The 15,502-nt window shown below is 41.7% G+C and overlaps 1 protein-coding gene across 3 annotated transcripts in view; it reads left to right on the forward strand.

Annotated features, from left to right (window-relative positions):
- The first annotated feature begins 2,039 nt into the window (after nt 1–2,039).
- RNLS (renalase, FAD dependent amine oxidase) overlaps nt 2,040–15,502 on the forward strand; it is a 71,165-nt gene continuing 57,702 nt past the window's right edge. For 2 of the 3 annotated variants that reach the window (XM_062637871.1, XM_062637874.1), the window contains exons 1-4: nt 2,040–2,166; nt 2,248–2,353; nt 3,244–3,386; nt 3,677–3,838. In XM_062637871.1, coding sequence (XP_062493855.1) covers nt 2,055–2,166; nt 2,248–2,353; nt 3,244–3,386; nt 3,677–3,838 — 523 coding nt within the window. In that variant the 5' untranslated portion in view covers nt 2,040–2,054. The remainder of the gene's footprint in view (nt 2,167–2,247; nt 2,354–3,243; nt 3,387–3,676; nt 3,839–15,502) is intronic. The other variant, XM_062637872.1, reaches the window with a different exon arrangement.

Raw genomic sequence — 15,502 nt, forward strand, 5'->3', positions numbered from 1 at the left:
CAATGTGTTTTTTCTAGTGTTGTCACTTCTTTATAAATAAAGGTGATAGAGGTATGCATCTCTACTGGTATTGTCCATTTCATTTAAACATGGATATCTACCAGAACTTACACTTGAAAACTTAGAAAGCTATAGTCTGTGGTATATCTTTACTAATGTTTATAAATTCTTATGCAGGTGTTTAAGATTGTTTCTGACCATTTTGGATTGAAATGCTTTATATGAATAGTGGTACAATAAATTGTTGTGTATTGGGGTTGGTTTTGCTATGCATATTTGTTGGGGGTTTTTAATTACTACAGTAACAGTGTCTTTGTGAAGAGCACAGTATGTTGAAATAATCTTCAATTGTCGCAGCATATGAAACTAACTTATATGGAAGAAAGGATGTGCCTCAGCAGCTTAAATGAGCTCATGTGATTTTTAGTTTGGTAGCATTACATGAGATGGTCTGTCACTTTTAAACTTGAAAGAAAATGAAATGCTAAGGGAAGTGCACCTTTCTGTGCTCATTCTGGTAACCTTAGGCATTGGCTAAGTTTCAGTGCTAACATGTGCAAGTATAATTCTAGCAATTAGCTGAAATACAGCTCTCTTTCAGACCTTCATTTGAAAACTGAAGGTGTAGGTATATGTGAAGATATTTCTATTTCTGAAGGAAGTGAATTGGGTTTATAATAAAAATAAAATGTTTAATCCCTTGAGTCAGTTGGTATAGCTTAATAAAACCATACACTGAAGCAGACAGTATTTCATATGCACTTTCTAGATTTAGAGCTACACCATGAGCTCCCCTAGCCTAATGAATTGATGAGTTGGAGGATATTCCTGATTTTTTTCTGCCTTTATAACACATAGCATTCTGTGGATGTGTAAGCAACTGTGGTAGCCTTGTTGGGCTCCACTGTGAATGAAGGAGTAACACTGGGGAATAGTGTGGCGGAAGCAGTGAGGAGTAGAGCATGCTGTCTCCTTTTTGCACCATATTTCTCCCTGGGTTTGGAGACAGAGGGCATGGCTACAGTTCGTTGCTGATTCTAGCTGTGCTCAGATGTGCGTACCTGATCCTCGGGGCTGTGCCTAGAGCTGCAGGTGTAGCATCGTGATGCTGTTGGGAATGCTGCGGTGTGGATTGCCTTATCTCACCTTAGGGTTGGTATGGACCAAGGGTGGTGCTCGGTGCCTTTAGCCCTGTGGCTGTCTTTCGGATGTGTGCAAGCACGCATTATCGAGATGCAGAACCTCTTTCGCTTCAGTAAGAGCCGCCCGCAGCAGAGGCTCCTATCGCGAGACCTGTGTGAGAGCGCATGCACAGTGCCACGCTCGCCGCTGTCGCGAGGTTCGGTACTGCAGCTCGGTCTCCGCCCATGCGAGGTGTGACGCCAGCACCTGCTCACTGCTGCCGCCTGGCGAAAGAAAACTGGTACTGCAGTAGGCGCCGCGCCTAGCACGATGCTGCCGTGCCTGCGAGGTGATACCTCCCGGTGGTGAAACTCCGTTGTCGCACGATGTACGGGCTACCGGGGGCGTTCAGCGCGATAAGCTAAGTAACCGCGCCGGTGCTGCCGCCTCGTGGCCGAAGTGCGGTACTGCAGCGTCGGTTCCGCGTAGGAGCGCAGGTTGCCTGTGCTGCCGCAGCGTGACGGCCCTGGTTCCTAACAGGATTCTTCACCCTGCCGTCACTTTGCTGGCATTGACTGTTTTGCTCTTTATTCTGGTGATTGTAATGGTTGTTAGAGTCTGAATTATTATAAAACGATTTATTGACTTCCTCCCTTGAGTGTATATGTACGAGACGTTCCTACATCAGACGGAGCATTATGACCTTTAGTCACGGGGTGGAGTATGTGGAATAATGGGGGAAATCACAGACCACCGCTTTCGCCCCCGTCGCCAAACCACGCTCTGTGCACGGTGTTTGCGGTTGCACGGTGTTTGCGGTTGCCCGTGTCCGCACCGCCCATGGGCGGGGTACGTCCCCGGGTGGGGGCGTGGCGGTGCAGAGGTGACGGCCCCGGGCGTGCGGACCGGACCGGACCGGATCGAGCCAGGCCATGTCGCGGGTGCTGGTGGTGGGCGCGGGGCTGACGGGCGGTGCCTGCGCGTCGCTGCTGCGGGGGGCGGGGCTGGGCCGCGTCGAGATCTGGGACAAGGCGAGGGGCGCAGGTAGGTCCGGCAGGCGGCGGGACACGGGGGGGGGGGGCGAGCTCGGCGTGACGTAGCGGTTTCTGAGTGGCTGTCGCGCAGGGGGCCGCATGAGCACGAGCCGCGGTAGGCGGGAAGCTGCGAGCACCGCCGACCTGGGCGCGCAGTACATCACCTTCGAGGCGGAGCGTTCCGAGCCGCGCCGCAGGTGAGAGCCGGCCCGGCCCGGCCTTGGGCTGCCTCCCACCGCACCCCGCCCCTCTCAAGTGCGAAGTGGGGTAGGGGAGGTGGGGGCTGGTACGCGGGGTCGGGCGGGTTCGGTGGCCGGGCGCCCTGCCCGCAGGTGTCGCGGCTCGGCTGTTTTCAGCAGGGGTGCAGATCTGCGTTGTGGGGAACGCAGGTGCTGATGGTCCCGCTGCTTAAAACCAGAGATCTTTGCTTTCAAGAGCAAAGAGTAGCCTGAGCGTTATGTTGGAAAACTAGGTATGAAAGAAGCGTGATGTGTCTGCCCCAGAGAGCAGTGGTGGCTGGCTGCAGGGATAGGGAAAGGTTGCATTGGCGGGGCATGCTTGTGCTCGCTAGGTGTGTAGGCTTGTTTGCCTCAGGCTGGGGCAGGGGATGGTGATATAACAGTGTTACACTGTAAAACGGCAAAATTTCTGCGGAAATCAGGGGGAAAAGAGCTGGTTTTTAGGCACCTGCGTCCAGCTGCTGGACTATTCCTGCTTTCCATGGTGGCAGTGCAGTTTGTGCTGATACCCAGAGCTTTAAGTAATTGTCGCTTGTGCTCCTGCCTCGATTAGTCTTGAAAACCTTCACGTCGGAGTGCTAACAGTTTCCGTTACGGGCGGTAGGTAGCCTTGGTCTTGTGTAAAAGCTCAGCCACTAATAAAACAGCATGCTAGCTTGTTGTTTTATAGCTATGGTTCTTACTCTTGCATAGCCTCGCTTGAAATGCAGGTTGCATGGGATAGTTAAAAATTGTTCTCTAAATCTGAAAGTTAGGTTGTCCTTAACTTTAATTGTGAAAAATAATGACAGCTGCTATGGCTTTACATGCAGCATATCTTTATCTTTGTGTTATTTGCTCCATTTAAGCTTCTACGAGGAACTTCTGTCTCATGGCATCTTGCAGCAGCTGACTGCACCCATTGAAGGAATGGTAGTGAAAAAAGGCTCGTGCAATTATGTGGCACCCCAGGGGATCTCCTCAGTTGTCAAGTATTATTTAAAGCAGTCAGGTAACTTTTTAGATGCCATTGTATGAAATGAAAGGTTTTAATGGCTGTGGTTTTAATGGTATTCTTGAACATTCTCATTTGAGATTTAAATACAAAAAACAGTTCAAGTTCCTTTTTTGTTTATTATGTCTTGAAGTTGCTGATACGGACAAACATGTCTGGGAGCCCTGTAAATTTCTAAGGCCTGCAAGCTCTTCACTGACTTTGGCTGCACTGCTGGCATATAAGCATCCCTATACGGATTCTCTGGAATTCCCTGTTACATGTATTTAACTTATTCTTTCTCCAAGCAGGTGCAGATGTCTTCTATGAGCAGCATGTAACTCACATCTCTCTCCGAGATGGGAAATGGGAAGTCTCCAGGAAAATGGGACCACCAGAACTATTTGATATAGTTATTCTCACAATGCCTGTTCCACAAATTCTTCACCTGCAAGGTGACATTGTAAACAGTAAGTTAATACCTCAGAATCACAGGTATCTAACCTAAAATGGCAACTGAGCATCTTGTATAGCGAAGAAGCACTCATCAGTCTGTTAATAGGGTGAATCTGAAAATGATAGGAGGTGGATAATTTCAAGGTTGTACATCTAGTGTGTGAGCTTGATAGCAAAAATGTCTTAATAGATGGGTCAATTTTCAACCCAGTTTTTAATTTTTTTTACTTCTAAACCAGGACTTGTTTTTCTGTAACTTGAAAATATTTAGTGAATTGGACGAGGGCCTCAGCTGGTCCCCATGTGTTAATTTCCTTGTCACTATCCTTTTGTTGACATGTTATGCTGATTTTCAGTGCTCCCTTTGGTATGCCTGCAGTAGCGGTGACCCAGAAGAGTAGGACTTGAATAACAGCTGTGCTGTAGGGAAAATTGTGAGGGCATTGTAGTGAGTGAGCCTAAAAGCATATGAAATTCAGGGAAGTAAAAAGTTTGGTTTGAAGCTCTTGGTTTCTAGTTTATAGGATGAAAGTCTCTCAGACCCTCTGGCTTGTTTGCTGTTTTTGATTGTCCCATGAGGGTTGTATTCCTCAGATGTGAGTAAATTTCAGTTATCCTTTGGTGATTTATTGGGGTGTATATATAACAGTGCCTGATGTCTGATTGCAGTAATGGAGAGAAGCATTTTCATTACAGCCTTGTATTTTAAGCTTTGTGCCTAGATAGGTGAATATCCTGTAAAAACAGAACTTCTCTGCTATTCATTGTTTTCTGAGATCTCCCATTTTCCTTGTCCCTTTACGATGGAAAGTAAGAATATCACCACTGAATTTTCTTGGTTGGCAAGCGTGCTCTTTCACTTCATACTCTGAATCATGTGAGTGGGGTAAATGTATAGATACCCTTTCCATAATTACACATTTTCCTTTTGATAGCCACGTGTGTTCTGTTCTGCTACATAAAGATACAGTAAATTAATTTTGAAAACATTGGTCACTAACTGAAGCATGGTTTTGCAGGCGTTGGAAAGTAGGAGGAGAGTGGTGTATAACAACTACAATGGGTTGGGCCATTCCCCTGTTTGCAAGAGACATCAGCTCAGAGCAAATGGGAAACCTCAACAGCCCAAACTGTACAAGCATGTGGGGTCAGGTGTAATGAGGTGACTGATTGCTCACTGGTGTCATTACTGGAGTAAATGACTGAAGGAGTGGCTCTGTCCCATCCTGTCCTTTCTAGCAGTGGTTGATAGTGAATATCCTGGGAACAGAAGAAAATGAGAGGTAGTGTAGTACTGTTTTCTCCAAGTCTTCCTGAGGTTCCTGTAGTCTGCATCTCGAGGCCTTCTTCAGTCAGTTGACACCTTTGCAGATTATTTTATTTGGGCTGATTAAGTCCTTTCATGTTCAAGAAGTGGGCAGGTTCACTTCAGAAGATGTAATTAAGGTTAACAGTTCATTTCAGTTGCTTGTGGAGTGGTAGAACTAGCAGATGCTTTCCATGACATACTTTTCTTAATCTACTGTATAATTTCAGGGTTACCTTTTATCTGAGGGAACTGAGCAAGTTTTGTCTTTTCCTCCTCTCCTCCCATTTTCTCTCCCTCTTTCTGCCTGTACCATGTGTGAGACTGGCTTCCAGATTCCCAGCCAATTGTTAATTCTTTATCTTGGGCAACAGGGCTGACTCCCTAGTCATCCTAAAGGATTCCTTAGCATTGGAGCTATTGACTTCTTTACTACTGTTCCTTTGAGGGAAAAAGCAGTGGGACAGTAGGTGAGGAGAACATGAGGAAAATGTTTCAGAACTTGAATAGGGTGTAGATGTCTGGTCCTTTCTGACTTTCAGAGGGTCAGGGTACATCACTGTATCTCTAAATCTCAACCTTATATTGATTGCATGTTGAAGAGCTGAATTTTGCTGACAGAGAAGGGTGCTTTCCTGGATCCACCTCTTTCAGGATTTAAGATGCAATTTCACATTGAGCTTAAGGTAATTAGCTGTGGACAGCTACTGAAAGGAATAGTTGTCGGCTCCCCACCACAGTGACACTGTCCTTTTGCCTGTTCTGCCAGCAGTACTGTGTGGGTACCATGCTGGGAGTCAGATGTGCACCCTGTTTTGACGCAAAACTGACTCTGGTGCAGATGAAATGTTAGTTTTCCCTTGGCTATGCAAGTTGATCTGACTCGCCAGCTGACTCCCTGGTTGGTAGTATTAGCCTGCACATATGCTGAAGCTGCTTCCTTACTTTTAAAGCAATTTAGTCATCTGTATGCTTTGGTCTTCCAAATCCAGAGACAAAAATAACGTTTCTAATGAAAAACATATTTGTGCATTCCTTGTATGCAAACTAGCAATTCCAGCCGCTCCTGGAAGGAGAGGTTCCTGCTCCTTGTTGAAGACTTCCCCCTTGCTGTCACTCGGAGTGAGAGGAATCATTTTGCTGCTGTGCTCATGCTGCAGCTAAAATGAGGGATGTGCAGAGTTGGAGGAAGGGGAGGGCTTTCTCTATCTAGCAACAGCAGCCTGTGTGGCTAGCTCAGAGGTCACGTGTAACTAGCCTGAGGCTGTAGGTGAAGGGCTTAAAGTGAAGGAGGGGCAGGATTTAGGAGCACAGCTACCTTAATTGCTGATCTTGCAGGCCTTTATTATATAGAAGGCAGATGCTGAAGCTAAATGAAGTGCGACTTGGTGCCTTGTGGTAGTATTAATCTTGGTCACTGCTGTGGTTTGTGACGAGCAGTGTCAATGGAACAGGCTTTGTCTGTTTCCCTAGCAGTCTGTTTTTGACTGTGACATCTTTACTGCATACCCTCCTTTACTTCAGTGTATCATCCTTACTTTGACAGCTTCTTAATTAGAGGCAGCTAGTTTAAAGACATTCCATATCTGCCACAATTTTCCTCTGCTTTCTCTATGGGAGATTGTTCTCGGAGATGCATTTTCAGGTCAGTTTTGCTGCACACTAGAGATTGAACTGTAAACTGTGGACCTGTGCCAGGTTCCGTTTTAGCCACTTAGGTATAATTGGATCTCTCAGTTCAAAGCCAAATGAAGTTTTAAATGGATTATGATGAGGGATTGTTAGCATTAATGTATAGATAAAGGCTGTAAAATAAGGGAAGGTGCAAAGGAACAGCTGTGTGGAGTAGGTGATGCTTTGATCCATTGGCATTAGCCTCTGGTATTTTCACGTGAAAGAACCTGAGCTGGAGAGTTCAAATGACTAACCAGAAGTGGTAGTTCACCTCTTGCAGGAATTCACCATTTTCCTATTTGAGCCTTAAGATTAACTCTGTCATACTGGTACTGGTCCTTTGCTTGAGAATATTTAAATAGTTGAGTGTTTCTATGCAGTGGTCCCATAGATAATTGCCATAAACCCGCAGTATGTTCCTTCCACAGCAAACCAGTTTGGACACCTATGACTAAGTTTTCAGAGATGTCTCCTGAAATTTAGGCTCCTGTATTTGTAGTTAGATGCTTCAAGAAAAGCATTAAAGCAATTGAGTTTTCTTAATGTAGCTGCCTTTGGGTATGGTGGCTGATTTGCTCTTCCATTTGCAAATGCTAACTTGTATCTTCAGTGTCTTTAGGACATCTTATTATTATTGCCAGTCTTTTTAGATTTATTTATCTTTATTCTTCTTAATTTTCAACCTGTATTCATTTCTTCTATAGCTATTGTGCTCAAATAAACTCATCAGTTGCTGGAAGTCCTAAGCTTTGAAATATCTTAAACTAGTAAAGTTGTTGAACTGGTAGTCTGTGAAACAGGCATTCTTAGGGTCCTTTGACACTGGTATCTGGTGAAATTACCCTTCACTGGTTTGATTTGGTTGTTTTTCATTCAGAAATCATGTTTGCCCTGTGCTTACTTGAAGTTACAGCAGAATTACCAAACAAAATTAATAAAAAAAAATAGTCTTTTTGAAATGTATTAATTTTCCACCACTTTCATTTCTTTAGGTGACATGCTGCATGTGAAGAGTTAGTAAATTTTAAAGTTTTTAAAATAGCAGAGTATTGGTATAGGATAGAGGCAGAAGGGCAGAAGGGTGAGGGTTACCTCCTTGCAACATGTTTGGAACAGCAATAGGTGGCAGCAGTCAAATGACGTTTAGGACATCTAGCTTGAATAAATAAATTAGATTTAGTGTACTTGTTTGTATTTGGTAGTAAGTATTGTGATTGCACAGAAGGTTAAAGGAAAATGTTTGAGTTTTGTCATGCAAATTTCATTTTGGGAAAGGAGCAGGTTTGCTTCAAAGTAGGATCTTTGCAAATGGAAGGACTAGATTTTGCTAATGTTCATCATCTAGTAGTATTTCAGGCATACTGGACTGTTGGTTGCTGATGTTACAAAAATCCTAGATTTATATACCAGATTCCATACGATCATTAAGCAGTATATTTTCTGTGCATTTTGAAATCTGATTGACAAACTTTATTCTCTTTCTAGTATAACATTTGGCAACATGGCTAATAAAGATTGCAGCAATTTACAGTAGTTTTTATCTGTGTTCAGAATGTTTTCATTAAGTTGTTTTACTTAGAATTTAAAATAACAGTTCTGCATGTTTAATCTGCTAATGAAACAGAATGGCTTGGCTTCTGTTTCAAGCCTGACCTATTTTTTTTTCCATCTCTGTGAATGTCCCACATGTTTTAAATAATACAAGCTGACAAGAAGATAGGAGCAAAGCAGGCCTGTATTTGCATAGGGAGGCTTTATAATATGAATTAGGAAAGTACAACTGATAATTTTTCATGAGTCCAATGTGGTTGCTGAGTGTGTGTGTTTGGTTTTGGATAGCATGATGACAAATTCTGAATTTTGTAGTTCCATTTCCAATCTTAACAGGGCTTATCCAGGCTTTGAGTCTGCTCTCATTACATAGCATATCTGAAACATCTAGTGTAAGCATGTACACTGATTTGTTAGTTACTTATCAGACCTTAGGAGCTGAGGTCACACAGTGCAAATATTTGTGATTTCTGGAAACAGAAGTTATTAGCTTTGCATTAGACTAGCTGTTGATATTAATGTGGTCTTTAAAAACCCGTCACTCATTTGACATGGAAGCATCCTGGTACTGACTGAGGTTGTGATGTTGGAAGGCTCTGTGTTGGTAAATTTGGGCAATACACTCTGGATTATCAGCGCTGCAGCAGAAACCTAGGTTGTCTTTTGTAGTAGTGAAACCCTCTGTCCTTGCCCTTGGGAGAGCTGTTACAGTTATGATGAGCTGTTCTCTGTTTTGCTTCTAGCTGTGAATTTCACCTGTGATTCAGTGAATGGCATCCTATCCCTACCTCGCACTGCTGGTGTCTGCTCCACCTCTAACCTTCCACTGTGGTGTTTTGTACCTTCCTGCTAGTTGACTCGATGCACGGATCAACAAGGATCTCTCCTTCTCTCTCTCTCTCTGGGGGTGCTTTTGCTCAGTCAAGGAGTTGGATTAGCTTGTGGAATGATCTTGCAGGCATCTCTCAGGCAGAAAGGAGAGCTGGAACTCTCTCTCTCTCAGCAGCATGCTTGTCTGTTCAGCTGCACTGAAACCACTATGTCAGTCTTTAAAGCAGCTGCAGTTGTTACGTGTTCTCAGCCTTCTGCAGCTAAGGTATAGCCTTCCTTCTAAGGAAGTATTTTTCTAAATGGTTACTGGAGCTGAAACTGTAGAGAAAAGGTGAAGTAGGCATGTGTATTCATGAAAGTATGTTTGACTTACCCCATTTCTAGGTGTTTCTTTTTATCTGGAGTGCTTATAATAGACTCGTTCTGCAGTTGTTAGTTGAACACATTGAAAGCCTCTCAAAAATCAGGCTACCACACTGATTCCAGTGACTCTCTTTGTCTGAGAAGTGTGAGGATTAAATCTGGTGTGTGTGAGCATAAGAAGTTTGAAAAGGAGAATGAAATAGAACATTTATTATAAAAAGAGCTACTTTGCATTTTATTGTCAGTCAACACTTCTTGCCTTTGGTGGAAAGCTGAAACTTTGATTTGGCAGATCTCAGAGTAAAACAGGAGATAAAAAGCAAGATACATTGCTGGAAGACTAAAGTATTCTGCCTTGTCTCAAGACTTGGAGGGAGTGTGGCGACTGCTTCCCACTCCAGGGAGAACTTATATTAGATTCTTTGGCCAGACCAGGATGACCTTAAAAAGAAACCTTGTAGAGGGGGGGTCTCTCTCTATCACAGCCACTATTTTATTTTTTTTTCCCTTTTTTGTGCCTAGTGATGTTGCAGAAACATTTCTTCCAGCAGTCCCTATTACTTGCTCTACCCTATCTCCAGCAAGTGGGACAGCAATAATGCAGCTCCCCCTGTCCTCCCCAAAATGTGAAGGAATTATTTTTAGCAGTCGCGTGATCATCGGTTCACCATGTGGCCCACAGACATAATGGCACATTATACACTATTATGCATTTTTCAGCAAGGATAGGAGAGTAGCACAGGGGCTGTGCGAGTGAGCAAAGAAATGCTCATGAATCTGTGGTTTGAATTCTAAACTTACGTTTCCTGTGTAGTCCCAGGAGAGATTCAGAGCACCTGCACATTAAACTGGCAGAAGATTGTGCTGATTTAGTTAAACCATGTTTTAAGAAACATTAACTTCTGACATGTAAGGCAGTGCTGCTTTTCCGTGTTAACACGTTTAATTCAGCCTAATTTGGCTACCTGTAATTACGGTAACCTGCATGTGCTTTTCTTCCTGTCCCCAGTGCCTGTGCTGGTTGGCGGAGTGCTTCAATACCAGGGGACTTGATCACAGAACTTTAATGCTTATATTGTCTCATTACATTATTCCAGTAGTGTATCTCAAAATAGAGAATGGGACCACGGGAATATTGGATCAGCTAGACATGAGCCCATGTGTGTATGCACATGTTACATTCCTTTTCTAAATAATAAAGGTGATGGTATTTGAACACAGGACATACTTGGAACAGAACAAATAAATGTTCTAAAATTTGTTTATCTTAACAATAAGCACAGATACCTCTCAGTTTTTCCCAACAGCACAGTCTTTGGTACTGTCCAAGGATTGTATTTAGATGGAGAAATCTTTCCAAAGCTGCTTTTTGCCATGAGTCTAGAGGTGGGCGGTGGTGGTGGTGGTGTAAGTTCCCTGCCAAAAAATGTGACCAAACTGAGCAATTTTGAAACTTCTTTATTTGTGTCTCATGGGAAGAACATTTAATGAGCTGATGCTTTCTGTGTTCTAAGAAGCTTGGATGTGCTACTAAAAGCTTACTCTTCATGAAGTCTTAAGTCATTTGTTTCAGACTTGAATTTTTAGATCCAGAATCTAAACTAGTTTTGATGGTTCATCTTGGGGAAACAATAATAATCTACATTTTGCCTCTCCCTTTGAGTAAAATTCTTTTTTGTTTTAACTTCTGCCCTTGTGTTTTGGTATGTTTTGGGTTTGTTTTTTGTTTTGGGGGCAGGGAGAGAAGATGGGGAAAATGCATTTAGAAAAGCTCTTTGTCCTTTTCTGTTACCACACCTGCTCAGCATGCTTGGGAAAGAAACGTGTGAAGGTGACCATGGGTTGACTTTGACTTTATAGCCTTTGTTTTGATGTGAAATATGCAGCTATTGTTTTCATAGAGTTGAAAACCTTTAAGAAATCTGGTGCGGGTTTGCACACAGCTTTAACATTTCATTGCTTGCTTTGGGATTTATTTTTTTTTTTATTAGTGCTGCAATCAAATAGGCAGATACAAGTCTTCACTGGAATGCATTTTTTTATGCTATATTCTCATAGCTTAGGCGGTGCCTCTAGACTTGATGCAGTTTTGTGGATTTTTAGGTTTTTTTAATTGTTGCTGGCCACTGACATCACTGTAGTTGAGACTGTGCTTTATAAAGATTATCTTTACATCCCATGGATACATATGCAAACTTGTAAATTATTTTTGCAGTCCACAACTGGATTAGAGCAGGAAGAAGAAATTAATATTAATTTTAAACAATGAGATTTTGGCTCCATTTACTCAAACATAAAATATGCATTGATTTTGCAGTCAGCTTTTCATACTTGGCATCATAACTTCCAAGAATATATGGTATGCTCTTGTATCAAAAAAAACCTCGGCAATAATTTAGCCTCGGGCACTTTCTGTAGAAACTAAGATCTGTTTCTTTTCATGTGCCCCCAGGTGAGATGATGTAGATAGTAAACATTTTTACTTTGCAAAAGCCTTGTAGTGCACATTGTCAGCCTTAAAGGTGTCAGGTGTGTCAGCTCACTGATGTAGCTGAAAACTAGCACTAGGAGAAAAATTCCACAGCTAAAAGAGTTTGTGTTTGTATGAGCAGGTCAGTCAGGTTTAGTCTGTGGCTGTGGGGGCCTCTAAAGCTGAGCAAACCCGAGAGATGTGAACACCCTTCTATTTAGCAATTTGCATCAGTTGAAGCTGACTGTGAAATGTAGGATACAGGCATGTTTCCTTTGTCCCCTCTCTTTTTGGCTGCTCTTTGTTCCTTAACCAGTTTAAAATCTGGGTCAGATCCTTAATCCTCTTCCCTGTATGGCCAGCAAGCAGCTGTGTCAACCGAACTGAAATTAGGCTGGGGGTGTAGTAGCAGAAAAGACCAGACAGCGCTGGCAGTGGCTTATGTTGTCAGAGAAGCTGAGAACAGTGGCCCTTTCATAATTTCCATCTGGGATATTATCATAGGCTGTTAGTATTTTAGCTGTGTGGTGTTTTGGAATTACCTTCATTGCCTTAGAATCGCACTTGCTGCGGTTGTGTTTACTGTGGTCGCCTTGCTCTCTCTTATGATTTGAGTTCCCTGCTAGGTTAACTGTTGTTTCCAGTATCTTGTAACATGAGTTATCTTTAAAAAGTTGGTTCATGTTGGTGGTGTGTTTGACAGAATGAACCTTGTTCCAAGACTCGTAATCATAAGACCTGCTCTGCTGTTCTGACCCACATGGCTTTCCTGAAAGCTAGCAGATGACCAGGGGTGTTCACTTGTGCCTAAATTAGATGACCAAGAGTGGATGTTAAAGTCTCTGTGAATGAGCATGCTGTGTCAAATGGTGTGCCTTAAGGTCTTGTGTTTGTCATATACCTTAACAATGTGTTTGAAAACCATAAATATTGCCTGAGCTTTATAATAAACATCACATGTGAGACTTCCCAAAGATCTTTGGGTCTTAAGTGAGTTTATCTGAATTTCTGTTTTCTTTAGCAGGTGTTTTACTATCTGCCATAAGTTCTTCATCTCATGATTTTTTGAGGGGTTGAATGTTTTTCACATGGGGTTTGCAGAATGGCTCTAAGTATGGCTTAATTTTTTATTATTGTTGGGTTTTGTGGTGTTATTTTTGTGTGTGTGTGTGTGTGTTGTGTTTTTTTGTGTTTTTTTTTTGTTTGTTTGTTTTTAAATTCATATAGCTTGTAATGCCTGGACTGAATAATGAAAATATAGCAGTTGAATAGTAAACTTCAAAAATATCCTGTTTGCCCCAAGGATGTGTTAAGCTTTACTTTTGTACCTTATTTTATTGAACTGAAGTTGTAATCTTTGAAGTGCTGAGTTATCTCACTCCAGATGAGAAGTCTTCACATATGTAAAACTTGAGAGAAAGAAGATTTAAAACACTAGTTAGTAGCTTACTAGCAGCTGTCTGGTGAGTCATTGTAAGTGTTTGGATTTCACTGATCAGGATTTGCTGTTAGGGTGATTAGGGAGGGCTTGAATGTTGGTTATGTTTCAGGAAGCATCATGTGTGTAAGTGGATTTCCCATTCTACTGCTAACAGAGTAAGCAGGGCAGTCTTGCAGTCCCAGAGATTATTTAATTTAGGAAATGGAATGGGCTAGGTAAGAAACAAAGATGTGATTCGTTGACTTCATTAACTTAGTTGATAAAGCACCCTATAGTATAGCAATGGTCTCAATTGCTACAAATTATTAAAGATGTAAAGAACTCACCGCCTTATTTAAAGGGATCAAAGCTGTCCTTTCACTTTATTTATTTAAAAGAATAAGGGACATGCCAATAGTAGCCTCCAAGTCTATTTCCAAAAGTAATGCTTTAAAAATACAACTGGACTGATATGTGGGTGATTGGTGCTCCTCTGTGAAGACCAGGTAAAGAGGATAAGTATATACCTCTACATAAAGGATTACTTGACCTCTGTTCATTGGGATTTATTCTTGAAGTGAAACAGGGTAGCTGCTTGTGGAAATTTTAGCAAAGTAAATTTTACTAATTTAACTATATGCAGTTAGCAAGTGGTTCAAGCATCTTGCAGACAGTAAGTGACTGCAGAACAAGAAAGTGTTATATGACTTGGTAAAGCATAAAAGAAATAGATTTGCTGGCTGTTTGCATATCCTTTTCTCACCAGCACAGTAGAAAGTGTATTTTGGAACATTGGTCAAACCCCATTTCATCTATTCTCATTAAGGCATGCTTGTTGCAAACAAGTTTGAAACCAACATTGGCATTTTATAATGTGTTGTGCTTAAAGGCAAATTAGAAACAGGAAAAAAATAACTTTGAAACTTGTTTTCGGAATAGCTGAACTACTTTTAGAATTTAGAATGCCCAGCTCAATTGGAAAGGTTGGTTGTTTCTGTAAGATAGAATCATCCGAGTAAAAACTTAATATTCTACTCTGAAGGAAATGCTATGTAGTTCTTACTCAAACAGTGAAAGTTGCCTCAAATTTGGGTTTTGAATATTTTTAGTTTATCTGCAAAGGATCACTGGAAGAATTAAGTACTGACTGAATTGAGATTCCTAGGGTTTCAGTGTCTTTTCCCATACTTATATTTCAGCTTACGTAAATTTACCAAGTAAATCCTTGCTTAAACTTCAGAAATACAATTTTCTGGTAACTTTTAGTACTCTGTATATCAATATTCCCTTGCATTTACAGAGGGCTGTCTCTTTGGGATATGGTATGGAAACTTAAACTTTTTAAAGTATCTCATATTTGAAAGTGTAATTTCTCCTGGGTATAAGAATTAACATTTCTAAATCTCTGTATTGTTAGCACTATATAGGTACTTTACATAGCACTTCCCAAAAATATTTATGTGGCATCGCATAACAGATACCTTTAGATGTCAGTGTAAGTCTGTTTGCATCATGCTTGTGTTACAGTACCCAGGGATGGTTAGCATCTGTAAGATTGGGAAAAGGTAGACTAATAAATTATGTATTTATGGCGCTGTCAAAATGCTTCCAGGAAGGCATTTTAGTCTTAGTTAGTGTACTGCTTAAAACACTGTGAAAGGTCATATTCTGGCAAGCAAAGGACATAGCACTTTACAAACTTCAATCTCTCACAGTTTTTGTCCCTTCATTCTTTAGAAGTATGTGTGTTTTTTCTAGCTCTTTCCTCTCTGATGGTAACTCGCAATGCCATGTTTTCTGCTTTGGATGCAGTGGAAAAAGTAGAAGCACCATCAGATATTTGTTTTTTTGATTTTTTTTGGTTGTTTGTTTTTTTTTTCTCCTTTTTTTTTTTTTTTTAAACACGTAAGAGGTGGTAAAATGATATCGTAATCCCATGGGAAAGAAGTCTGGTAGTTCCTTATGAACAGCTTCAGTCTGAGGTTTGTTAAAGTAGCCTAGGGTTTTGGAACCCCTATAAGCAGGAATTTTGGGTGGCTTGCTGGCCTGAGCGATGTTTTGTA

Source organism: Pezoporus occidentalis, unplaced genomic scaffold (genome assembly GCF_034315485.1).
Source record: "Pezoporus occidentalis ecotype Australia unplaced genomic scaffold, CSIRO_AGI_Poc_V1 ctg54, whole genome shotgun sequence".
Classification (NCBI taxonomy): domain Eukaryota; kingdom Metazoa; phylum Chordata; class Aves; order Psittaciformes; family Psittacidae; genus Pezoporus; species Pezoporus occidentalis.